General features: G+C 51.8%; 11 protein-coding genes across 11 annotated transcripts; 7 read left to right on the forward strand and 4 right to left on the reverse strand.

Annotated features, from left to right (window-relative positions):
* Positions 1-26: 26 nt before the first annotated feature.
* Positions 27-1,723, forward strand: pigc (phosphatidylinositol N-acetylglucosaminyltransferase). Its single transcript, XM_073767198.1, has 2 exons — positions 27-460; positions 507-1,723. Exons 1-2 carry the CDS (start codon positions 88-90, stop codon positions 1,661-1,663), a joined length of 1,530 nt encoding a protein of 509 aa, XP_073633160.1. The 5' UTR covers positions 27-87; the 3' UTR covers positions 1,664-1,723.
* A 24-nt stretch (positions 1,724-1,747) lies between these two features.
* BDV14DRAFT_164568 (glycoside hydrolase superfamily) lies at positions 1,748-3,992 on the forward strand. Its single transcript, XM_073767199.1, has 3 exons — positions 1,748-2,480; positions 2,539-3,444; positions 3,499-3,992. Exons 1-3 carry the CDS (start codon positions 2,401-2,403, stop codon positions 3,905-3,907), a joined length of 1,395 nt encoding a protein of 464 aa, XP_073633161.1. The 5' UTR covers positions 1,748-2,400; the 3' UTR covers positions 3,908-3,992.
* A 14-nt stretch (positions 3,993-4,006) lies between these two features.
* BDV14DRAFT_71004 (uncharacterized protein) lies at positions 4,007-4,981 on the forward strand. The gene has a single exon (XM_073777340.1). The coding sequence runs from the start codon at positions 4,241-4,243 to the stop codon at positions 4,754-4,756; it is 516 nt and encodes a 171-aa protein (XP_073633162.1). The 5' UTR covers positions 4,007-4,240; the 3' UTR covers positions 4,757-4,981.
* On the reverse strand, positions 4,807-6,177 carry BDV14DRAFT_70999 (putative tartrate dehydrogenase). The gene is made up of 4 exons (XM_073777339.1): positions 6,118-6,177; positions 5,789-6,069; positions 5,246-5,736; positions 4,807-5,196 (listed from the first exon to the last, which is right to left on the reverse strand). Exons 2-4 carry the CDS (start codon positions 6,027-6,029, stop codon positions 4,858-4,860), a joined length of 1,071 nt encoding a protein of 356 aa, XP_073633163.1. The 5' UTR covers positions 6,030-6,069; positions 6,118-6,177; the 3' UTR covers positions 4,807-4,857.
* On the reverse strand, positions 6,154-8,321 carry BDV14DRAFT_71006 (CeGAL family transcription factor). Its single transcript, XM_073777341.1, has 2 exons — positions 7,342-8,321; positions 6,154-7,296 (listed from the first exon to the last, which is right to left on the reverse strand). Exons 1-2 carry the CDS (start codon positions 8,255-8,257, stop codon positions 6,278-6,280), a joined length of 1,935 nt encoding a protein of 644 aa, XP_073633164.1. The 5' UTR covers positions 8,258-8,321; the 3' UTR covers positions 6,154-6,277.
* A 129-nt stretch (positions 8,322-8,450) lies between these two features.
* BDV14DRAFT_164572 (Zn(II)2Cys6 transcription factor domain-containing protein) lies at positions 8,451-9,442 on the forward strand. Its single transcript, XM_073767200.1, has 4 exons — positions 8,451-8,584; positions 8,678-8,691; positions 8,745-8,804; positions 8,852-9,442. The coding sequence occupies exons 1-4, from the start codon at positions 8,528-8,530 to the stop codon at positions 9,279-9,281; spliced, it is 561 nt and encodes a 186-aa protein (XP_073633165.1). The 5' UTR covers positions 8,451-8,527; the 3' UTR covers positions 9,282-9,442.
* Positions 9,443-9,501: 59 nt separating this feature from the next.
* On the forward strand, positions 9,502-11,198 carry BDV14DRAFT_164573 (NAD-dependent succinate-semialdehyde dehydrogenase). Its single transcript, XM_073767201.1, has 3 exons — positions 9,502-9,563; positions 9,622-9,709; positions 9,759-11,198. Exons 1-3 carry the CDS (start codon positions 9,534-9,536, stop codon positions 11,138-11,140), a joined length of 1,500 nt encoding a protein of 499 aa, XP_073633166.1. The 5' UTR covers positions 9,502-9,533; the 3' UTR covers positions 11,141-11,198.
* A 220-nt stretch (positions 11,199-11,418) lies between these two features.
* Positions 11,419-14,420, forward strand: fluG (extracellular developmental signal biosynthesis protein FluG). Its single transcript, XM_073767202.1, has 3 exons — positions 11,419-12,738; positions 12,783-13,998; positions 14,045-14,420. Exons 1-3 carry the CDS (start codon positions 11,620-11,622, stop codon positions 14,272-14,274), a joined length of 2,565 nt encoding a protein of 854 aa, XP_073633167.1. The 5' UTR covers positions 11,419-11,619; the 3' UTR covers positions 14,275-14,420.
* Positions 14,421-14,630: 210 nt separating this feature from the next.
* Positions 14,631-19,537, reverse strand: BDV14DRAFT_164577 (putative sensor histidine kinase/response regulator). Its single transcript, XM_073767203.1, has 4 exons — positions 18,708-19,537; positions 18,495-18,636; positions 17,165-18,438; positions 14,631-17,117 (listed from the first exon to the last, which is right to left on the reverse strand). Exons 1-4 carry the CDS (start codon positions 19,010-19,012, stop codon positions 15,137-15,139), a joined length of 3,702 nt encoding a protein of 1,233 aa, XP_073633168.1. The 5' UTR covers positions 19,013-19,537; the 3' UTR covers positions 14,631-15,136.
* Positions 19,538-19,951: 414 nt separating this feature from the next.
* Positions 19,952-22,397, reverse strand: BDV14DRAFT_71045 (putative MFS transporter). Its single transcript, XM_073777342.1, has 3 exons — positions 22,036-22,397; positions 20,199-21,989; positions 19,952-20,148 (listed from the first exon to the last, which is right to left on the reverse strand). Exons 1-3 carry the CDS (start codon positions 22,235-22,237, stop codon positions 19,961-19,963), a joined length of 2,181 nt encoding a protein of 726 aa, XP_073633169.1. The 5' UTR covers positions 22,238-22,397; the 3' UTR covers positions 19,952-19,960.
* Positions 22,398-22,723: 326 nt separating this feature from the next.
* BDV14DRAFT_164581 (uncharacterized protein) lies at positions 22,724-23,536 on the forward strand. Its single transcript, XM_073767204.1, has one exon. It carries the CDS (start codon positions 22,879-22,881, stop codon positions 23,113-23,115), a length of 237 nt encoding a protein of 78 aa, XP_073633170.1. The 5' UTR covers positions 22,724-22,878; the 3' UTR covers positions 23,116-23,536.
* Positions 23,537-24,025: the final 489 nt, after the last annotated feature.

A 24,025-nucleotide genomic window follows, 5' to 3' on the forward strand; every position in this document is an offset into this window, starting at 1 on the left:
CTCCGTCCCCGTCTTCTCGCCGAGCTGCTTCCAACCTCAACTACGCAACTACAACCATGCTCCGCGCATAAAACTCAGGCTGCCTCGATGCCTTCTCTGCCTGATTCGCCGCCCCCCGTTCCACCTCCAGTCCCCGTTGAAACCCATCCCAACCGCACAGGCGGGCTCAGACCTACCTCCGCGGAGCAACGCGCCCTACCCGATCCCACTCGCCTCGCCCCTGAAGACGCATATTACTCCCCGTCGCTCCTCCGGAGTCGACCTGGAAGTTCAAACTATGATGATCCGATCCGGCCCCTGAGCGGGGGTGCTGCAACAGCTGCCTCTGTTGCGGCGTTGCGACCTCCGCCCGCGGTACCGGGAGCTGTTGCGCGCAAGGAGAATCGGAAGCTTCGAGGGACGGGTTTGCGGAAGAAGCGGAAGGGTGCTTGGAAGAAGTTGCTTTGGGTGAAGCAGTCATGTATGTGATCCTATCAAATTGGAATCTGCGATGGCTAATTTGTTAGATCCGGACAACTACACTGATACCGAGACCTTCCTTGACCACCTCCAACGAAACCCCCGCGTACGTCCTTATGACTTTTGGCCTCTGGTCGCCGACTCTACCGTTATTGTACAGCATGTCTGCTCCGTGGCTATATTTGTCTGCTGCTTCGTTGGGATTGTCCAAGGCCGGATGAGCCCTGTCTCGGTGGTTTGCTGGGGTAGTGCTGGGACTGCTGTCGGCTGGATACTTTGGGACTGGTGGGCATTTACAGAACATGCAGAGGCCAGGAGAGCTGCAGAAAACTCGGCAGAAGGAGATGATGGGTCGAGCTCAAGTTCCATGACAAGCTCAGGTAATCCGCCCAACCAGAGACCGAACGGACAAAAAGAGAACCAGGTACATGGCCTCGGACTGGGAATAACACAAAATGAACCAGGACCATTAAGACGACAGAGTACCGGACTGAGTTTGGATTCGTTTACCGCGCAAGAACCGGGCTCGCCCCCTCCAGGTTCACCCCTGGGCTACGCGAATGGCTCGGTCGGCCCATCCCTGTCTCAAAGTTGGCAGGCTCAGTCATTTCTTTCGCGAAATCGACAGCGGCTTTCTACCGTCAAGTCGGCTTTTTTAATATACTTTTCACTACTCGGGCTGAGCCCGATATTGAAATCACTTACCAAATCGACTGCCAGTGATTCTATCTGGGCGATGAGCTGCTGGCTATTAATTATGAACATATTCTCCTTTGACTACGGCAGCGGAGAAGGCGCGGGCGCCACAAAGTTCCCTGCATCTCTATCTACAAACGCAGCGGTCATGGCATCAACAGTGCTTGCATCGCGTCTACCGTCTACAACGCACGTGTTTAGCCTTATGCTCTTCTCCATCGAAGTGTTTGGCCTCTTTCCTATTTTTCGACGGCAACTGCGCCACATATCTTGGAAAGGACACATATCCTTGACTCTTACCCTAGTCATGTTCGCTGGTGGAGCGGTTGGGGTCACATTACGCGGAGGTTGGATGGGCGCGATAATCGGGTCTTTCCTGGGCAGTATCCTGACGGCGTTGACGATGGGCGGGTGTAGTTGGTGGTTGATTAGTCTCCAGAAGTACAAGAATGTTGTCTCTGGGCCCTGGGACCCTGCTCGACCGATTATTCGACGGCATTGGGACTGAGCTGCGCGTGATACCCGTTGGTTTATTCTTATTAATAAATATTACTACAATGATTCTTCGAGTTGTGCTTCTTTATGTGATCCCGCTACAGCTTAGAGCTTTTGCGACATCGTGAGTGTAGTAAGCATACCGGGGTGGAATGCGCCTTTGTGCCTGACATTCTTAGCCGCTGGACCTTGTTCTTCAGACACCTTCATTGATGCAAGACCTGCACCGAGACCTGCGCCATACACAAACAGCGCCTCCAAGGATCTGGGCCGTAAGAAGTATTTAGATCATTTCTCTTGGGCTTGGAAATACCTCAACCTGACATAATCATCCACGCTACATACCATCCGTCATCCATGCCATCAAAGCACTCCGCTCTTGAATGTTGCCCTGCCCACAACATACCTCAACATACCTCTTCAACACATTTGCCAAGTGACACTTTTGCTCTCTGCAAGCGCCAAACATGAAGCATTCCAGTTATCGCCTCCTGTCCCTGTCCTACTTAACTGGTTTGAGCCCCTGTTCGCTTTGTGTTGCGCGCTTACAACGAGGATCTTCCAAACACCGTCCGCCTTTCAGTCTCGGTTTCGGCCTTAGGAGCTCTTTGAGCAAGCAAGCAGCCTTGTCTCTATCCTGACTCTGTGTTTTAAGCGCCTTCTCGGAGGAGTATTTAGCCAGAGCATTCTGCTGCTCTCAGCTTCATTTTTGCTGTGTTCGAACTGAGAAAAAGAAAGAATATAATCAAAATGACGCTGAAGTACGCTACTCTGGCTCTGGTGGCTGCCCAGTGCGTTGCTGGCCTTCGCTTCGTGATGTACATGGATCAGTGAGTATTACGTTTCTTTTTTACCCCTGTACAAGCTGTCGCTAACTCGCCGAGTTAGATACCACTTCAAGAACCTCCCCGGCAAAGACCAAACACAAGGAATCTCCCACGCAGTTATGGGCTTTGTCCCAGCCGGCAACCTGAGCATGGACACCCCACCACCCGTCCAACTACCCGTGTCCCTCGAGACAATGCGCGGCCACCTCTCCCCCGATGCGAAAGTCTCGGTCGCTGTCGGCGGCTGGGGCCCGACTGCTGAATTCTCCGAGATCGCAAAGGACGAAACATCCCGCGACCGATTCGCGAAAAATGTAGCCGCCATGCTTGAAACCACGGGCTTCGATGGTGTCGATATCGACTGGGAGTACCCCGGTGGTAACGGAGACGACTACAAGGTTCATCCCAACAGCGAGAAGGTCAACGAGGTTGAGACGTTTCCGCTGTTCATCCAGGCTTTGAGAAAGGTTATTGGTGATGAGAAGCTTCTTTCTATTGCGACACCCGGAAAGAGAGGGGACATGATAGCTTACACTGCCGAGTTGGGACCCAAGATCTGGCCTCATGTTGATATGGTCAATGTCATGTCTTATGATCTCATGAATCGCAGGGACAACGTCACGAAGCACCATTCCTCTGTCATCGGCTCGCTGGATTCCATAAAGGCGTACAAGGAGATTGGTGCTCCACCGGAGAAGCTCAACCTCGGCATGGCCTATTACGCCAAATATTTTCCTGTTGAAGCAAATGCGGACTGCGCAGATCAACCCCTGGGCTGCCCAACCGTGCCCATGGAGGGTGAACAGGGAGAAGACCTCAAAAACTCTGGAGTCAGAACCTTTGAACCAGAGTACATGATTCCGATCGAAGTGCCCGCGAACCTCACCGTGTCAACTGACCAGGGCTGCGGCATAGAAACAGGAATCAAATGCCCTGAGGGGACATGTTGCAGTATCTGGGGAAGCTGGTGAGTTTTGATACCTATACCCCAAACAGATAACAATAGCTAATTCATTCACAGCGGAACAACCGACGAATACTGCGGGGAAAACTGCCTGCATCACTACGGAGAGTGCACGTCGCCCTTCGATCCCACAGAACGTTTCCAGCGCGCAATGACCAATGGCAAAGTTGACGAGGAGCTCGGCGGAGCGTACTGGTTCGACGCCGATTACAATATCTTCTGGACTTGGGATACCCCCGAGCTCATGACGCGCAAGTTTAAGGACATCGTTGATGCCGAGGGCCTTGGTGGTGTTATGGCTTGGAGTATGGGCGAAGACACTTATGACTTTTCGCATATGAAGTCGATGCAGGATGGTGTTGCGGCAAGGCCTGAGCAGCGGGTTGAGGGTGAGAGCGGAGCTGCGGCTGCGACTGGCAACAGGAACCAGAACGCTCCCTGCATGAAGGCCCAAGCTCAAAAGTGAGCATGAACCATGCCATGAATGAGTAATCATCTTATGTATCAAATTGAAAGTGGATAGGACTTACAGTAGGTAGTTGAAACCCAAGTGAAGATACCATAGCCTAGTGTCACACCTAAAATCGCGTGAAGTAGATTTCAACCAATAACAGTCCACGAAGCTCCACGGGGCCCTGGCGCCCTTCATGAACCGTCAATAGACAATCCCGCCCAGACCCCGAAAGGATCGAATATAAAGGTGCTTGGGAGGAAGCTTGGGTTATGCAGGGTTTCAGGGTCTTTTCTCGTCTCCATATTCTCTCGTTTCGACGTTGGGTTCTCTTCTCGCACAGTCAATATGAATTTTTTCGCTCTATTTAGTTTACTGTCGCTTTCGACTGCGCTTTCCATACCGCCGATCAACAACAATGGATACTCCAACTCCAATTCCGACACACCTAGCTCGAGCTCAATACAGTCAGTTCCAACGCTCAAAATCAACCACGGAACACTCATTCCACCCACCAACAAGAACATCTCGCAAATCAAACCTCTTCCACCTGTACAGACCCTCAACGCAAGCTACACCATCGCCCTAAGCACAAGTCAATCGCCCTACCAGTTCTTCGAGCGGTACGCGGACGAGTTCTTCGCTCTTGGGCTGTTATTACTTGTGCCGATTACGCTTGGTCTGGTTGAACTAGTCGAACGATTCGCGCGGTCAATGTCTGTTGAGGAGTTTCCTGAGCGCGGGAGGGACGTTGACCGTGTCGGGGAGGGGATGAGGGGGGAGTGGCTTGCTAAGCGAAAAGGGAGGGAGATGATAGTTGAGAAGAATAAGCCTTGGTGGAGGGTGACGCCATCGAAGCACTAAGTCAGAAACAGTTGGGTGGATGCAATCATCATTCATTCTATTCATTTTCAAACATGATCGACATGGCTTGGGTAGTATGGTATGGCTATAATACAACGAAACTAAAGACGCTTGATCTCCTCGACAACAGCAGATGTGACCTCTACAGTCGTGGCCTTGCCGCCGAGATCAGCGGTCAGGACACCGGCCTCGCAGACGCGCTCGACGCACTGCATCAGCTTGTCGGCGGCGGGCTTTTGGCCGAGCCACTCGAGCATTTCGGCGGCGGTCCAGAAGGTTGCGACGGGGTTGGCAACGCCCTTGCCTGTGATGTCAAAGGCGGAGCCGTGGATGGGTTCGAACATGGAGGGGTTTTGGCGGGTTGGGTCGAGGTTAGATGTGGGTGCGATACCGATGGAGCCGGCGAGGGCGGCAGCGAGGTCGGAGAGGATGTCGGCGTGCTGTATACGATTAGTAAGACATGTGGAAAAACAATGTGGAAAGACTTACGAGGTTGCTGGCAACAATGGTGTCCAAGCTCTCGGGCTTGAGGACCATGCGCGTGGTCATGGCGTCAACAAGCATCTTATCAACAGTGACTTGAGGGAAGTCCTTGGCCACAATGTTGGCGACCTCATCCCAGAGGACCATTCCGTTGCGCTGGGCATTACTCTTGGTCACAACAGTAAGGAGCTTGCGGGGGCGGCTAGCAGCGGTCTCGAAAGCAAAACGCATGATGCGCTCGACACCAACGCGCGAGAAGATGGCCGTCTCGGTGGCGACTTCCCAGGGGTGGCCGCGGTGCGAGCGACCACCCTGTCCGGCATACTCGCCTTCACTGTTCTCACGGACAATGACCCAGTCGAGATCGCCGACGCTGCAGTTGCGGAGAGGGGATTGCGTGCCGCGGAGGACGCGGGTGGGGCGGACATTGGCGTATTGTTGGAAGGGTTGGCAGATGGACAGACGGAGACCCCAGAGGGAAATGTGATCGGGGACGTCTACATTATTAGTATTGAAAAGCATAATATCATAATGTAATGCGGGGCATACCTGGTGCGCCGACGGCTCCAAACAGAATAGCGTCGTTCTTCTTTAGTTGCTCCAAACCGCCATCGGGAATGTACTTGCCCGTGGTCTTGTAAGTCTCAGAGCTCCAGTCGTAGTGCTCGAACTTGAGCTCAAAGGACTGCAGCTTCTCGGCAAGAGCCTTGAGGACCGTGACACCGGCGTCAATGACCTCGGGGCCGATGCCGTCGGCGGGGATGGTAGCGATGCTGTACGACTTGGTCATTTTGCTGTCGACTCTCAACAAACTTGGGAAGGATCAATTTCTGGCAGTTGAGATTAGCAGAAGAAAAGGAATTCGGCCATATAAGTACTTTTTCGCGTTTCTCCAGTTCTTTTGAATAAATCTCCGACCTCACCCCCGCACCGGACAAGACATGTCCGCCGGAGGTGTCTTTGTCCGGCCCACTAAACCGAAACAATATCTCGCAGTCCCACGCACCAAATCCCCCAATGTCAATGTTGGTACGTAATTCACAGTGCCGAACCAGGGTTTTGCATACTTTCTGCAAAGCCGTAGTTCTCGTCAATCAACCATGGACCATCCGCCAAACTCCAAAAATCGCCTATCCCGAAACCCTCTTCACCACCGCCACCGTTAAGTGAGAAATCTGGGAGTACGAACCCCAGTCCTAGCCCTGAGGCTGCGCCCAGGTTGTTCATCGACTGATTTCCGAAGATCATGGATGTGTTGCTCCATTGATTGCCTGCTTGTACGGGTGCGAAGGGCGTTGGGAGGATTCCTTCTCCGGGCGCAGTAGGAGTTTGTTGTAGGTGTTGGTGGTCAAGAGACATTCCAGATTCAAACGTTTCGACTGTACCGGATGCCCTTATTTTCGCTTCTTGATCATTACCGGTATTTGGTCGGGGGGTCTGTTGTTCTGTGGTAGTAAGAGCGGCGTCGAGGTCACGGATGGCTTCGATGCAGGTTTGGGGCCAGGTGTTGCCGCGACGAGAGAGGTTTTGCAGGATGAAAAGGCCGCTTTTGGCGTACCTAGATGCAGAGGAAGGAGGAAACTCGCCCTCCCAAGCAGCGTAGATGAGGACGAGACAGCTCATCCACACAGCCCAAGTGAAAGATGGCCATATTAGCGGTACAGACGGATTAGAGGTTAGATACTGTCGTAGAGTTGTGAGGAGAGATCGCGAGGACTCGATGCAGATCTGTATGGCGGTGCGGTATTCGGGAGAGGATGCCTCGGCAGCCAGCAGCGGGCGATTCATGGAGATGATGGCCTCGTGACGTAAAACAATGAGTAGGAGACGGTGAAAGAGTGTTATGGAGGTTGGCATTGCCGCATTGGGATCGTCGTGTTCAATAGGATAGACATCATCGTAGACCTCGTTCCACCAGTGGGTTAGCTCCCCGTGAAGTGCTTGGGTCGCATCGATAGAGTCTTCTCTGTGGATGATTGACTTGTTGCGCAGCTCGATGATGCGTCCACGGACTCGTGCAAATTTTGCGAGGTGGCCAAGCAACCGAAGTCTCTGATCTGCGAGAAATGAGATACGGCTTGTTGAGGGGGATGTGAAAATACCTTCATCTACCTGCCCATGGATTTCAGCATTCGGGTAGCACACATCGATATCATCATCTTGTATGCCGAGCGGGGTGCCTAGTGCTTGAGAAAGATACCTCTCGAGGCAGTAGATGGACCAGAATAGCCGGCGCCGAGTAGCCGTCTCCGAGAGACTGAAGGAAAATCTCGCAGGGCAGCGGTGTAGGCCCAGATGGAAGGCAGTGCGAATGATGACTCCACCAACCCGTGAAGCAGCGTTGAGTCGAAGAAGAGATGTAAGAAACAGCTGGACGCCAAAGGCAGCTTGGAGAATGGGCACAGTGGGTGGTTCGCAGAACAAAGTGTATAAGCTTTCCATGGCCTGATGAACAGAACGGAAGACCAAAGCTTTTGGAACAGGGCTCTGGACGCTGGAGTTGCTATGCCGGCGGTCCATTAGGGAAATTGACACAATTGAGCGCACGAGGATCCCATCTGCAATGGAGAGGTTGCCGAACCCATCACGACTAATGTGCTCGAGGATCACCAGGAACGCTGGGCCAGACAGGAATGGGAACATTGAGTGCCAATTCTCAAAGTAGCCGCGCGTCCATTGCACCAGTGTATCAAAGGAGAATATCGCCGTTGTTGCCTGGAGACTCAGTTCATGCGGTAGCCACAGATCAGGTCGCTGCCGATGGTCTTGATCATGCAGCTGGTCGTCCTCTCCAGGAACTTGGGTCTCTTTGGAGGCCTGTTGGGGCTGACTTAGATGGGCAGACCGACGAGCAAATGCATTGTAGACAACGCGAATGAAGTGAATACCACTGGACGAGCCTAGGAAAGATGCAGAGCCATTGTCGGTGGACTGGCGCATCACCCCCAGCTCATGGGCCTTTGGGGTGAGCTTCTGGCGTTTGGCAGGAGAACCATGGTTGGAAGTGCCAGACTCCATGAATAGGTTAGAAAGAAGGTGCAGGGTGCATCAGCAGAGAATGAGGGAATTAAACAAAGACAGGAGATGTGTTGTGTTGAAAAGAGAAAAGTACTCGGCTCTGAGGATTTTCCAGCGGTCGTTTGCCTCCAGTCACGCTCCCTGCAATTTCCCCGCAAAAACCAGCCTCAACCCACGATCTTCAAGCTTGGCTTTCCACCTTCTCCAGTTTTTTGTTCTTTCATTTGTTCTTTGGTTTCCTTCCCTGTTCAATTACTTGTATAATATCGAATGGCAGAAAAGCAGAATCCAATCGCATGCGAGCCCTGTCGCCAGAAGAAGTGCAAGGTATGCATTGGTTCCTTGCCTGCGCCGTTGCGAGCGCAAAGCCCCAACCAGCTTCTGCTATGATGAGCATTGAACATCACTAATTTTCTGCAGTGCGACCGAATATTGTATTGGCTACTCTTATGTTCCATTGTACTCTATCGTCCGGCTAACTGTCAAGACCTGTCTGTTCGCAGTGCTCCGACCCAGCGCGATGCATATATCCCGAGAGCGGCAAACGGTCAGCATATCTACATCAAAGGTTACTACACTTGCTGATTATCACAGCGGCCTTCCTCAGGGCTATATAACACACCTTGAAAATCGATTAGCTGCCACAGAGCGGGCACTCTACAGCACTTACGCCTACCTGAGAACGATATCGCCTAGATCGTTCAGCATAGTCGAGTCTTCGCAACCACAAACTTCGCGAACATCTGTAGCCAATGAATGGTCGCGGCTTCCACTACGAAATCCAGATGACCTGGAGCTTTGGCTCTCGGAGAAAGCCCGAGTATTTGGGGTTGCTGGGGACGATGTGCCGGCGGAATGGAGCCCAGGAACGGTTGGCACAAACTCCAAGGACAGAGACGGCCCTGCATCGACACCTAGCCTGAATAGCCTTAGCCATCAGCAAGTTCCGCTGCGGTCTGCGGGATACCCAAGAGAGGGTCGAGCGGAGCGCTTGGCGGAATTGGAGCCAGCAATCTACTTTTGACAGTGTACCATAAAAAGCCGGAACAAATTAGATATACATTGTCATACATTAGCTGGTCTATGCATATGTGATCGACGTCAGAAGATACTCTGGGAGCTCCAAGTAAGTAACCGTCGCCGAGAAGACCGAGCAACCGATCAAGGCGGGGGATGCGGGGCCCCCTCTTCTGATATGTTTGCTTCAATTCCACCTCACTCTTTCTCTTCTTCAAGCAACTGAGCTCTTTGAAACATTTGAAACTCATCCACAACCATGGCTCAACAGTATAAGCTGCCCTTCCAGGTATGTCATAACCTTTGGGGTTGTCGATGAAGACCTGCTGGTACTGACTGACCGTTAGCTGGACAACCCGGACTTGCTCCACTTTGATTCCTTTGTCGGAGATTCCTGGGTAACAGCAAAGAGTGGTAAACGATTTGAAGTCGTCGGTATGCTTTAGAAACATTGCTTCCGGTCGCTGCATATTAACCTGGGTAGACCCCGGCAGCGATATTCCCTGGGCAAGCTGTCCCACAAACTCAGCCGAAGACATCGACGCCGCGGTCCACGCAGCTCACGACGCGTTTGAGAAGTACAAGAAAACTAACCCCCGCCAACGTGCACAGTGGCTCCTGAAATGGGACACCCTCATCCGCGAAGTCAGGACCGACTTGGCCAAGATTCTCACCCACGAGACAGGAAAGCCTATTGCTGAGTCTTATGGTGAAATTGACTATGCTACTGGTTTTACCTGGTGGTTCGCCGGGGAGGCGGAGCGCATTCACGGGACGATTGCTGTCCCTGCCGCTCCGAATCGGCGAGTCTTTACTGTTAAGCAGCCTATCGGTGTTGCTGCTGCTCTTGTTCCGTGGAACTTCCCGATTGCGATGGTATTAAGAAAGGCCGGTGCAGCTCTAGCTGCTGGATGTACCATGATTGTCAAGCCCAGTCCCGAAACTCCATTGACGGCTTTGGTGCTAGCTCACCTGGCTCAGAAAGCCGGCTTCCCTGCGGGTGTGTTTAACGTGCTTACGACGGATCTGGAGAATACGCCACCACTCAGTGAGGCGTTATGCAAGCACCCGCTTGTGAAAAAGGTTACTTTTACTGGCTCGACACGCGTCGGCAAGCTGATTGCTTCGCACTGTGCTCACGGCCTGAAAAAGGTCACACTGGAGCTAGGTGGAAACTGTCCGTTCATCGTCTTTGACGATGCAAATATCGACCAGGCGCTGGATCAGCTGATGGCTCTCAAGTGGCGCCACGCTGGACAGGCCTGCATTACGGCCAATCGAGTATACGTGCAGTCAGGGATCTACGAGAAATTTGCACAGTTGCTCAAGGAGCGAACGTCTAAGCTGGTCATTGGCCACGGGGCCACTGAGGGCACAACAATGGGACCCCTCACTACGCCACGCAGTATCGACAAGGCCATTAGCCAGGTTGAAGATGCACGAAAGCTTGGCGCAGATGTTATCCTTGGCGGAAACCGGGTCGAAGGCAAGAATGGGTACTTTTTCGAGCCAACCATCGTGAAGAACATGACCAAGGAGATGCTAGTGTCTCGTGAGGAGTCTTTTGCGCCTGTCGCTGCTCTGTACAGGTTTGAGACGGAGGAAGAAGGTGTGCAGATGGCCAACGATACTAGCATGGGGTTGGCCAGTTATGTTTTTACGAAGAACATTGATCGCATGTGGCGGCTGCTAGAGAACCTCGAGGCGGGTATGATTGGCATGAACACTGGCAATTCGTCTGCAGCCGAGTCGCCCTTTGGGGGTATCAAGGAGTCTGGGTACGGTAAAGAGAGCGGAAAGGAAGTGGCTGTGAATGAGTACCTGATCACCAAGACTGGAACGCTGACCCTGGAGGGACAATATTGATGGAAATTGGACGGACGGTATTATATTTATATCTAGTATGACCTCATCTGATTTCGGCAGTTATAAGTATACAGCGGGACCATTGCTCAATATTTGGCCTGTGCATAGCGCTAAGATCTGCCTCGGATTTGGTCTCCGCGGCCGCGCTCGTAGATAATTCCTATTTGGGCAGTCTGTTGCTCCAATTCGACCTGTAAAGTTGAAGATAGGAACCCGGAGTTCCCGGCGAAAAGTACTACTCTGAGTAGTCTCCGAGGTGCATATCGAATTTGTTTCAGCTTTGGAGTTTCTTTTGGAGATCGTCGTTGGGCTGAGCTGAGCTGCCGAGCTGGGTAAGCCACGCGCTCATGCATCACACAGCTCACCTCGTTCCTTCTTTTCTCCCTAAATTCTCTTCTTACTTATATTCCTCCTTAGTGCTTTAGCCTCATCTTGTTTTCGTTCTCATATAGACAACGTCATTCTGGTTTCAACTGGTCATGGCTCAGCCTTATCTCCGTCACCTGATCCAAACGCACCCGATCATCGATAATCATGCCCACAACCTCCTCTCCCAGTCTGCCGCCTGCGACTACACCAAATATCCCTTTGAACAGATTATATCAGAAGCCCAGGGGGTTGCCTTGAGGAACGCCTCTTCTACGCTGCCTTTTCACCGGGCTGCCGCCCAACTTGCCACTCTATACCAAACCTCATCCTCCGACTGGGACAAGCTCAAGGCAGCACGAGATCACTTAGTCCAAAGTGACTATGAAGGCCTCGTTCGCCGGTGTCTGGAGGGAACGCATACTCTTCTCCTTGACGATCTCTTGACCGATCAAGACATTGAGCCGTTTGAGTCGCACGACCGCTTCACCGCATCTTCAACGAAACGCATTGTCCGCATCGAAGCGATAGCGGCTCAGGTCCTATCCCAGATTCTCAAAGACGGATTCAGTGCGTCGGATCTTGACAACCTTTTAGCCTTCGAAGCACCTTGGGAAACCTTTTCTCGGGACTTCATCACTCGGATATCGGAGGCTATTCGTGACCCCGCCGTGGTGGGGTTCAAATCGGTCATCTGTTACCGCACAGGGTTAGATGTCCAGCCAACCCATGGTGATACAAGGGAGTTGCTCCAGTCTTTTGCGCGCACAATCTCTCGATCGACCGTCTCCACAGCACGGGTTGAGGATAAGCCGCTGAACGACTGGCTCGTTCGCGAAGCTCTCAATCTACTCACGTCCGCCAAGTCTAGTTACCCAAACAAACCCCTGCAGTTGCACACTGGATTGGGAGATAACGACATAAATTTGCTAAAGTCGAACCCTGCTCACTTGCAGTCTTTGGTTGCGCAGTACCCTGATGTTGACTTTGTTCTGCTTCACTCGTCATATCCATATACGCGGGAAGCCGGATATTTGGCTTGTGTTTATTCCAATGTTTACTTGGATCTTGGGGAGGTCTTTCCCATGGTCAGTCGGGATGCGCAGGAATTCATTGTCAGGGAGAGCCTGGAGATTGTACCGACTACTCGATTGTTATGGAGCACCGACGGCCACTTTTTCCCAGAGACTTTTTGGCTGGCTAACAAACAATTTCGCGATGTTTTGGAAACGGTCAGTCAGCCAGCCTCCCAATACATCTAAGCTAATTGAAGTAGGTTTTCGTGGACTATGTCGAAAAGGGTGACTATACCAACGAACAAGCCATGCAGGCTGCCGTTGATATCCTTTTCTACAACTCGAACAGATTGTATTGTTTGAACGAGAAGATCGAGTCTCCCAAGGTATCACTAGTTGACACATCACCAATAAGTTCTCTTGAAGCTTTCATGCGGAGTAACCCAGATATCAAGTATATTTGGATGCAATTCATCGACTACACCGCAACAGTTCGCCTCCGTATGTTTCCAATCTTGGAATTCGCAAAGATTGTACGCAAGCAGCGCCGTATTGGTATCTCTGTGGCTGTTTTCGGGATGCTGCAGGACGACGGCATTGCCGGAGGCTCAACCACCGGCCAATTCTACATGGTCCCTGATCTCTCGACCATACGTCCAAATGTTGGACTCGACTCGAAGAGCGCAACAGTCATGACTTGGTGGAAAACTGAAGAGGACGGTCCATTAGAGGAGTGCCCTCGCACCACATTACTCGACATTAGCAACAAGCTCAAAACCGAGTTCGACATTCAAGCAACTTGCGGCTTTGAAATTGAAGTCGTCTTTATGAAACAAACAGCGACTGGAGAGAGCTGGGGCCCAGTAATAACAAACCACTCTTGGTCCCAAATGACCCGCGAGACCCGCCGCATGCTCCCACTGCTCGAAGAGATAGACGAAACTCTCGCTTCGATTGGAATCTATCTCGAACAGTTCCATTCCGAGTCTTCACCAGGCCAATTCGAGTTTATCCTCCCTCCTGATGCACCCGTCGCCGCCGTCGACGCCCTCATCAAAGCCCGACAAGTCATTACGCACGTTGCTGAAAAGCATGACCTCCGCGCAACATTGCACCCCCGCCCATTCCCCTTTGCAGCAGGGACAGCATCTCACGCACACGTCTCCATCACACCACCCACCAAAGAGGAACCCTTCCTAGCCGGCGTCATGCATCACTACCCATCACTCGCGGCCATGACCCTCTCCAATGACGCAAGCTATGAGCGCGTCAAGGCCGGTATCTGGGCTGGCGGCGAATGGGTCATGTGGGGGACCCAGAACCGCGAAGCGCCTATAAGAAAGATTTCGCCGGGACACTGGGAGATTAAAACCCTGGATGGTCTGGCGAATATGTACCTTGCCATGTCGGCGTTCCTAGCCGCAGGGTATGCCGGACTTACAGAGGACATGCCACTGACTCATAAGGACTGCGAATGTATGTTCCAACTACTTTTCAACTGATCAAAACTGACATGGTACAGACGACGCATCAGCACTCACAGACTCACAGCGCAGCGCGCTAGGCATCACAACACAACTACCCAATACACTGACAAAAAGCCTCGAGGCCTTGGAATCCAACGAGACACTGCGAGCCCTTCTTGGCCCAACGCTGGTGGATAACTACATCACCGTGAAACGAGCCGAAAGACAGAAACTCAACGCAATGGACGAAGAGGCGCGCAGGAAATGGCTAGTGGAGAGGTACTAAGACCTGCTCATTTGCAGCGCGTGCAAGCGTATATGTTTGATATACGAGTGAGAAGACCGGGGAGTATAGAGCTGCCCCGTTCTCTCCTGGGAAAATATAGCAGGTACTCCGTATACATAGACTCAATCTACAAAGTTTCTTCCCCGTGGATGTCCCCGTTTACGGACCTACGTAGATTATCTGAACGGAACTAGTTCGCTCTTGCTCGTTCCTTTCTGTGTGACCCAGCAGTCGCGCCTTCCTCCACGGCTCCAATAACATTCTCAGTGCTTGAAGGTGCGATGGGCGGTGGCGGTATGGTAAGGCAAGAGCGACCCGAAAGCTCGCTCTTTCCTCTTTTAGGCCCGCGCTTGCCTATTTTGTTGAGCTTGATTCCGCGGTTGTGCCTTCCTTCCGAAGGTAGGATGGATGGGGCTGTGGGGACGGGCCACTGCTCCTTCAGTCCTAGATTCTTGGATCGTCGTTGAGCGCCTGGTCAGGTTGGAAAACTGGTAGAGAGAAAATAAGTGTTATGTATTCTTTCAGTCATAGTATGTATGACAATATCTATTCAAACAGGGGTATCATTCAGACAATCCATATACATGGAGTAACCCCGGCAAAAGTAAAATCAAGTAGAAAGCACCGAATAGAACCCGAAATCTAAACAGATGACCCGAAAACCAGATAATCGCTAGCGAAACCGAAAGAAAAACACCCAGGCCTAGTCTATACCGTTCTGTCCCGTAACCGCTAATCAACAATGAAAGAGATAGTTCAACAGTGCGCAGTCGAATTCATGGCCCACAAGCATGTTCGACATAATATGTACTGTGGAGGGTATAGGTGGGTTTCGAAGGAAGAGAGGAAGAGGAAATGGAGATCAAGCTGTAGCCTTGGCCTTCCATTCTTCAAGTAGTTTGGAAACTTCCTTGAAAGAAACTGGCTTTGTCAGGAAGAGATCAATGCCCGAAGCAAGAGCCTCGGATTCATCGCGCGCACTGCTCAGACCCGTGAGCGCGATAATAGTCGCCGGAGTGGATAACTCTGACCCGCGTTCCTTTTCGATGGCGCGGATGGCACGAGTGGCTTCGAAACCGTTCATGACCGGCATGGAAATGTCCATAAAGATCAAGTCAAATCCCTGGCGATTCCGTTCCACGGCCTCAACGGCAAGTTGTCCGTTTTCGGCGGAGTCGAGTACCGCTGTTTGTCGCTTTTTCATGAACGTGAGCATTAGGCTGAGGTTGATGGAATTGTCGTCTACCACAAGGACTCTGGGGCTGCGCTCCTGTTTACCTGGAACTTCTGCTTGGGGTGAAACATTGAGCGGTGATGTCGGAGTTATGGTCAACATGGGATCGGCTATTTCCGAGCCGGCTTGCGAGGATGTCGAGCCCGTCGAGCCTGGCGTGTTTGAACTTGTTGCATCCGTCAGGTCCGGGGTATCACTGAGAGCATTGCTCATGTCTTCGAGAGAGGTTTGACTCTCATCTGGCGTTCGATTCGTATCAGGCGTGAGCGTTGCGTTTGTTCGAATAGGAAGCTTTGATGAGTCAAATTGGGGTGGATTGACTGAGTTCGCCATTTTACCCATTCGGCTGTCGAAGCATTTTTGAGCAGTACGGGCAAGCTTATGCGGACCGCAGGGGCGAGTGATGATGCTGACGACATCAGCTAGAGATGACCACCGGGACCGTGCATTTTGATAGTCGATAGATCTGTTGCAAATAATGACAAGAGGAGGAGGGGGAGAGGTGAAAATGGGCGGGGTGATATTAGCCAGTGTTTGCTCGTCTGTGAAAATAACATCGACAGATTCGGATGGCCATGAGACCAGCTCGAGGCTGTACCAGTCGGTCAAATATCGTGCAATAACCGCCCATCTTGAATCATTGACTGCGTCGAAAGGTGTCATTCCAAGAATGGTGACTCGCTTGTTAGGATGGCTGTGGCGAAGATGATCACAGTCGTTGGTAAAATCCTGCTCAGCTAGAGGTTGTATGACTTGAGGCCCGGCAGTAGTAGTATCGAGGACATTTTTCTCATCCTCAGGACGTCCGAGAGGTAAAACGACTTTAACAATTGTTCCTTTCCCAGGGCGACTTTGTATGTCAATGTTGCCACTCATGGCTTTGACCAAACTCCGAACGATGGACAGCCCGAGCCCGGTTCCAACGGCAAGCGAATCTTCCTGAGCAAAAGGGGTGTATATTCGGCCGCGAAGGAATTCTTCCGATATGCCCTTTCCGGTATCGGTAACTGTCAGCGTTACAAAGTCTTCAGTGGGCTGACTTCGGCGCCCATCGGAAGACTCGGTAGCCTCGAGACACAAACTGATGCGGCCAGCCTGAGTATACTTCATGGCGTTACCGAAAACATTCATGATAATGCGCCGTAATGCCCCGGGTTGTGTGTGATAAGACCAGTTGTTTCGGGCGATGTCGACAGTAACTTCTACATTCTTCTCAGGGCCCGGATGGTCGACCCGACCGACTTTCTGCATATGGGGAGGAGGGCTCATTGGATTAGAGGATGACCTCTGGCTGTAGGCATGTCCAAGACAGACGCCTTCAACGACCTCTTCAGCCAGGAGTGCGATGTCCGTTGGCACAATTGTGTCCAATCCAGCGGTGACCTGTTCCTTGATTTCAGTTTGTCTGTTTCTTTGTTTGAACTGTCGAGACTTTCGTTCCAGCGAAACTATCTTGCTAAAATCAAGGACTTGGTTCATGGTGTCCAATAGCGTTCTGCTGCATGCGTTGATGGTCTCTAAAAGAGAGCCTTGAAATTCGTCCAAATTTGTCCCGCTCATAAATTCAGCTGCTGCCAGTATACCATGTAATGGGCTGCGAAGTTCGTGACTGTAACTGTTAGCACATGATAAACCGTCAATATTGTGAAAACTTACGAGATGCTGCCAATGAAATCACCCTTCTGACGATCAGAGATCAGTGATTCAAGGCGGCTATGCTCGACCATGATTGACGAGCCGAAGCCCATGACTGAGCTCAACTCGACAGAAGGGCTAAAAACCCGAGTCTCATCTGAGTTCCAGCAAAAACATCCCGCAAACCACTGGGAGCTTGCCGCATTCCAGAGCGGGACGAAGATCACCTGAGTCGCATTGGGAAAGTAGGCGTTCAGCAAAGAATTTTCGACGGCCCTCCACCTCTTCGGCCCGGTCTTTGATAGGTCGGGAGCTTTTGCGTGTCGAGAGCCACTTTGCGGTGACTTTGATTTTTCGTCATCAGAGCTTGAAACGCTGCCGTCTCGATGAAAGGACCAAAGTTTCCCTTTGCTGTATCGTCGCAGAAGCTGCTGAAGGAAAATGGTGTCAAGATTGGCAGCCGGAGAGGCAAGTGTTGGCCCAGCGGCAGGTGCAAAGGGCTCATCAGTGGTGGACATTGCCAAAACCGATGCCGGTGTTGCATTTTCCGCTGTATAATCGCTGCCCGACTCGATGTCTGCTGGGACATTACTAGCTTCGAGGAAAACAACGCCGCCATCCCCATCCAGTTCTAAACTTTCACGCAGCAGGTTTGCGGCCCTCTTGAACGCCCAGCAATTGCCGGCAGTCTGATCCAAACCTTCGAGATCTCTGCGCTGACTTCCAGACCACCATTCGGGAAGAGGAGCTGGTGAGTCAGAGGAGCGAATTGAGCTGCAAGATCGAGCATCATTGCTATGTGATCTCTTCAGAGGCATGTTGTCAAAGCTATCGGTGGAACGCACGGATAAATGATTGCTTCTTCGAGCAGATGTTGGTGGCGTACTGGGTAAAGCGGAGACACTACCCGCTATTGATGGTGGAGCGGCATCCACGAAGCTCGAGCTACCATCGACAAAGTAGCTGAGACCGCGGGACAGTCGAGCGGCGCGCCGACCCTCGGAAGCTTGTCGGCTCACGTTCAGAAAGTTCATGATCAAGACCGAAGTTGAACCCAAAATTCCCTTCTCTTCCTCAGTGAGACCATTACGGGGCTTCGTATCAAGTATGAAGAAACAACCGATGTTGATGTGACTCTTCTCGGTGGTGAGGGGGGTTCCGGCGTAGAATCGGAAATGAGGGTCGCCCTTCACGAAAGGAAGGTTCTTGTAGCGGCTATCCTGGCTCAGGTCGTTGATTTCGAGAAAATGGCACTCGCCCCGTGTTCGGTTGGACGGCGGCAGGTTTAGGGTGCTCTAACAACGCAGAAACTGTCAGCGACGGCGTACAAGGTCAACAAGAGGATGCTTACTCTGCACATCGTCCAAGCGGCTGTAGAAACCGTATGGCAGCCATCCCAGATCCCACTTTCATGAGCCTCATAGTCTTTTTTTTCACCAAGCAGCAATCTTGAACCTTGAGCTATAATGAACTGTGATGATCGGTCCGATACACTATTTTCCAGGCGACCTATTAGTACATGAATATAAAATATTGTTGCGAAGTAGATTGCAGTTGATCGTACCTTATCATAACCCGTTCCACGTTGAGACGGAGGGCCGCCAACTGCGCAAAAGACGTCAAAGTCGCGTTGTATTCTCCAAGGATGAGGGATTCCGGGAGGAGGGTGGACGTAGTTGCGCCGAGTTGAGCGGACAATGCAGGTGACGGAGGATTCGCAGAGGCAGACTCTCCGGCGGAAGGAACATGCAGTCCGGAGTCCGAGTCGCTGTCTGGAGCGAAAGCGCGCTCAGGTCTGAAGAAGCGGTAGAGCTCGCGAGTCCGACGACCCTCGACATGGTCTTGCTCCATCGCCCGCGACGAAGCCATAATCAGTCAATGCGGTGAAAGGAGTACTCTGTTAGTTTTTTTAAAAAAAAAAAAAAGGATCAATCCTTTACTGATTCCCCATGCTGGAGGACAAAAAAGAAGCTCTCCCCAGATATAGAAGATTGTTGTAATTGTTGTGACTCTTGAAGTGTGGTGGGACAGCAACGGGGAGGAGGGAGCTTGGTGGTTGCAAGAAGTTCAAAAATCTGAAACAGGGTCGGTGTCCCTGCCGGATCAATCTCGAAGAATTCATGCAGGAAGCTGGAAGCACACGAACTGGAACGGGAATCGTGGATCATGGGTGCGCGGCCTCTCATTTCCAAATCCATTCAAAACTTGGAAACGAATCTGGGAATGCAGCGGACAGGCTGTGGCAAGATACAGTTGGGTTGGCGCTGCCAGTCTCCCCCACAGGGTCGTAGGCAACATCCAGTGGAATTATCACATCAGCAGCAGGATGATCTGACACATAAGCAAAGCCCGAGCAATGAGAGGGCAGAATCATGGTGCTTGGAGTTCTCAAACCTGATCCCGATCGCGAGGGACGCAAGGCTAAAGGCACGCCAGATTGGCACAACCGGTTTTCAGCGCCAAGCTAGTCCCTCTTTGGCCGACCTTTGTCCCTTGCTGTCCCGTGATTGACGGCTGCTTTTCCGCCCGGTCCCACTGCACTGTTCTTCTAATCAACCTTAATGCCAAAATTTTGGCGCTTCATGACACAGTCATCGTGACTTATGCCCACATCATTTTGCATTAGCTTGTCAGTCAGATCGAACGGTGGCAAAATACCCCGGATTCACGCGGGTGGTCTGAGTCCTACGAAACATATGATTGTTCTAGAACAACGTCATTGATTGTCTATTCAAAACACAAGCTAAAACTCTATCACTATCAAATGAGTGTCGTGCTGCAAGCAACCGAAAAACACTGAGCTATACCAAAACACATCTAAAACCTCTCCATGAATCGCTTACGGACAGTCCACATTCGCGCCCGCTTGCCGTAGATATACATTGGAATGGAGGAGAGGAGCAGTCCAAGCTGAATGACTCCCAAGGCCACGAACAATAGTCGTGCTCCGCTAACTTCCATCCAATCAACAACAAACAGAGAGAAAACCAGACCATGGAAGACATCTATGATAGTTAGCCTTAATATTCAACTATGTGGATGATGGGGAACATACTCTTGCACCAGTTCAATGTCACCAGCGCCTCGCCAGCATATTGACGGTAGCTGTCAACACAAAAGGTAATAGAGGTAGTACTTCCTAGGCAGCATCCAAACGACACCAGTCCAAAGAAGATGGTGGGAACAATCCAGGCATCCCTCTCCTGGGCACTCCAGCCAAAGCCCATAAGGCCGATTGTGGTCGAAATTGCGATCGGAATGGCCATCACAAGTCGAAACTCGGGCTCGTAAACTCCACCATTGCGCCGTGTCATATAGCGGACAATGACATCGGATATCTTGCCAGCGACCGCTGTGCCTAGCAGACCCCCAACGAATGGAGAGATATAGACCAGACCGAGCTGAAGAGATGTGAAATTATAGGATTCTTTATCCTGGTAGATATGCGAAACGAGCTCGGACAAAACGATGAGCCATCCGACGGACAATGCATACACAACCGCCGACCACAGGACTGCAGGGTACGAGAACAAAATGAACGGGCGCGCCGCCACCCGTAGCCAACGATCCTGTGAGATTCGTCCGTTCCAGGGTCGTAGGTACTGTGAGAATGGAATTTCTGACTGCTCTCGGAGTCGGTTCGTATACTGCACGCTCAATCCCGCGGCTGGCTCAACCGATTCGCTCCTCGCAGGAGATCGTGAAGGGAGGCGCCCAGCTTCAAGATCAGGCGAATTGGGGATGTTCAGTTCAGGAACAGATGGTTTCTCCTGGCTACCGACATGGGGTCCCGCCTCGTCTGGGCTTGGAATTGACGAAATGGACCCTGGGCGGCTGGCAGACTCCTGCTTCTCATGGTCCAAGTTTTCCGGTCCGGCATCATCATCAACGAAGCCCACGTGCCCCTTTTTAGGACGTCTTGGAGAAGTAGCATCCTCATCTTCGCCCAAGGGTGACATTTCCCCATGGTGACCATCGGTAGCACGGCCTCGGTGGAGCCCATGTGTAACCATGTCCGACACGCTTCTGACGAAATCGGGGCGCTTGCGGTGCCGACGAGGTCGGGGAGTACGGTCCCAGAATGTTTCCGGAAGAAATAGAATAATCAAAACGAGGCAAGCCCCGACAATGATGGCCACAACCCAAAATACCCAGCGCCAACCTAGGCTTTCAATGATGGCCGCACTGACCAAAGGGACAAGGTTCTTGCCACCAAGCAGAAGCAAGGTATAGATACCGACGCGATAAGCCCTCTCATGCAAGAAATAGATCTCCGCTATGGTAGCTGAGGGCAGACACTCAACTGGGCTGACCGCGATACCTTGAAAGATACGAGCCACAACAAGGCTGGGGTAATTTGGGGACAATGCACACCAGACAGCCGAGAGGATGAACAAAGTCGCACCTAGTATATAAACCGGACGTTTACCCCACAAAATGGCGGTCGGGGACATGATCACCGATCCGATACCCAGTCCTAGCATGTAGAGTCCTGTGGTGTAGGCCACTTTCTGGGTGTCCACGCCGTAGTCTTCCGAGACCTGGTTGAAACCGGCGGCAAGAACAGGCGTCATACCGCCTCCCATAAGGCAGTAGAAACCAAGTGAGAGCAAAGCGGCATCGCGACGCCACACTGGCCAGTTCAAAGGATCGTTCCTCGAGTCATCGGGCTGTGGGTCCAGGACAATCTGTCCGTTAGATGTCTTCTTGGTTGGAGGCGCAGATGCACGAGAAGATGATCTAGACGGTGGGTACGGAATCGGCAAAGATGAAGCTGATGTACGATGAGGCTGGTGCCTCAAACCCAATGGCTCATTGCGGTTCGATGATAGTAGCAAAACAGTACCTATAACGTTAGCGATAGTTTCAAAAGTTCGGCAATCGGGTCTTACCAGGCACTTCGTCGGTTTGCCGATCACTCAGGATACCCAAGGTCGCCTTGGGGCGATAGTTCGTATCCTCGTCATTAGAACCCGAACCTCCAGAAGAGCTGGAGTTGAAGATCCTTCTGAACCAGGGTCCACCCGCCTGGTGACCATTTGCTTCCTGCTGCTGCCCCATTGCAGCAACTGCGTTTTCTTCTGACGTTGCCATTGTCAGTTGAGATGAGTGTACAACCAAAACAGCTAACGTTCCAAAACCATCGAGATGCCGAATTTATAACAAGAAATGCGGTGTAATCAAAGAAACAATGAAAAAAACTCCCAGTGAATGCTATGAAACACGCTTTCTCTGCGAGCCGTTGTTAGCGGACCCCAGAAAAAAGAACGGCAGAAAAAGCTCACATTTGAAATTCAAAGACCAGTGCTCACCCCCTCGAATCCAATAAAAGCCTGCAATGAGCGAAGGACTCGCCAGTTGACAACACGGACATAGCTGGGTCCACCAGAGTCTTGTATTTGTAGTGGCAACCGAATGAGGGGACTGAGGGGTGGTGAGCAACAAAGTCATGCGGGCAGCGGTCAACCCAAATATGGAGCGTTGCTGAAAGAGCGGGCAGATCACGCGAAGCTCTTTACAGACAGACTGGGGCACCCTCCGGACCACTCGCACGTTGCTGCCGAGCGGAGGCTGCGGTAGCTCGTTATCAAAGCCCAATCACTTATCTCTGATCACCAGTGGCTTTCACACCCATGACCACATGTGACATGGGTCAAGCTGTAGATATCTGCACACTGACGTCTAACTGAACTATTTGTCTCAGAGAGCTTTGAGGATTTGGGGACAAGCTGAAGATGATGAGGGGAACCTTTGAAGTGGCGCCCTCTAGTCTGGTTATGGTTGCTGGGAGCCTTGTAGCCTCAGGCAGCAGGGCCTACCTGCCGCATGCAGCTTCAATGCCAAGCCGTCAACGCCTCTGCCATTGTCAGCATTCAGGTTCCTGCCACGGAGGGTCTTTGTTCATGCAAACAATCAATGGTATTTCTGGCATCTGTCCCCAGAATATCCCTTGCATCAACTCCAAGTTTTAAAGCGCCCCGGGCAGAATGCGGCATACTGTGCAGTGTGCACGCCACTGGCTGACTCGAAAAACATCCAACAATCCCTTGAGGCACACCCCCTTTGCGCTCCGTCTTATTTGTTGTTCTCTCGGCTCAGGCTGTCTTGACCTTGGCCATGTTTGAAATGGGGCGGACTGCCGAGTGTGTGAAAATATCATGGTCGTTTTTGGGACACGGTCAAGGTTCATCACATCGCGGAGCTGCGTTCTGGTTCGGCTGGTAATTCAGATTCTGAATGCATAAAGGCTGTGACAGTACAACCCTCGTGGCCTCGGTGTCATCAGCCCCCATGATAGGCGGAGAGGATAGGTAGTCCTCTTGTCAGCCAGCGTTTGGGAAGAGATGAAGAGAGCGACTGTCGTGGGAAAACAAGGCTATTAAACCATATAACCAATCCTTCTGCTTGCCGAACATCCTTGTAGGCCAAGTACTATCCGAAAATATCCTCCGTGCAGAAGGCTGTCCTATCGTACCCCCTCGCATTGGCAGGCATACCTTGTTGTGTCCTGAGGCATTGATGTCTTGGCGCATGTGTGGGCGGTGACCCACACGTGATCGGGGGCTAACCCAGCTGAGAGGTGTCGGAGCATACTGCCACCCGTTACCGCCTGCCCCTAGGGTCGACCTCGCTTAGTCATACATTAGTCAGGTAGAGTTATCTTAGCTAGGCGGCCATACCAGCCACCCAATGGAAGATTATCCATCGCTTCCCACAGGTAATGAGCCCTCTACGCGTAGAGAATACGGTTTCTTGCTAGTATATGATATGCAGAACTGATTCTCGAAGCCCCGAGCAACTTGCTACGCGAATTTTCAGCACCCCAAACCCGTACGAGGGGGGGTAAACAACAGCATTGTGGATCCTTGAATCAGGAACCAT

The sequence above is a fragment of the Aspergillus stella-maris genome (assembly GCF_047715825.1).
Source record: "Aspergillus stella-maris strain CBS 113639 unplaced genomic scaffold BDV14scaffold_3, whole genome shotgun sequence".
Lineage (NCBI taxonomy): Eukaryota > Fungi > Ascomycota > Eurotiomycetes > Eurotiales > Aspergillaceae > Aspergillus > Aspergillus stella-maris.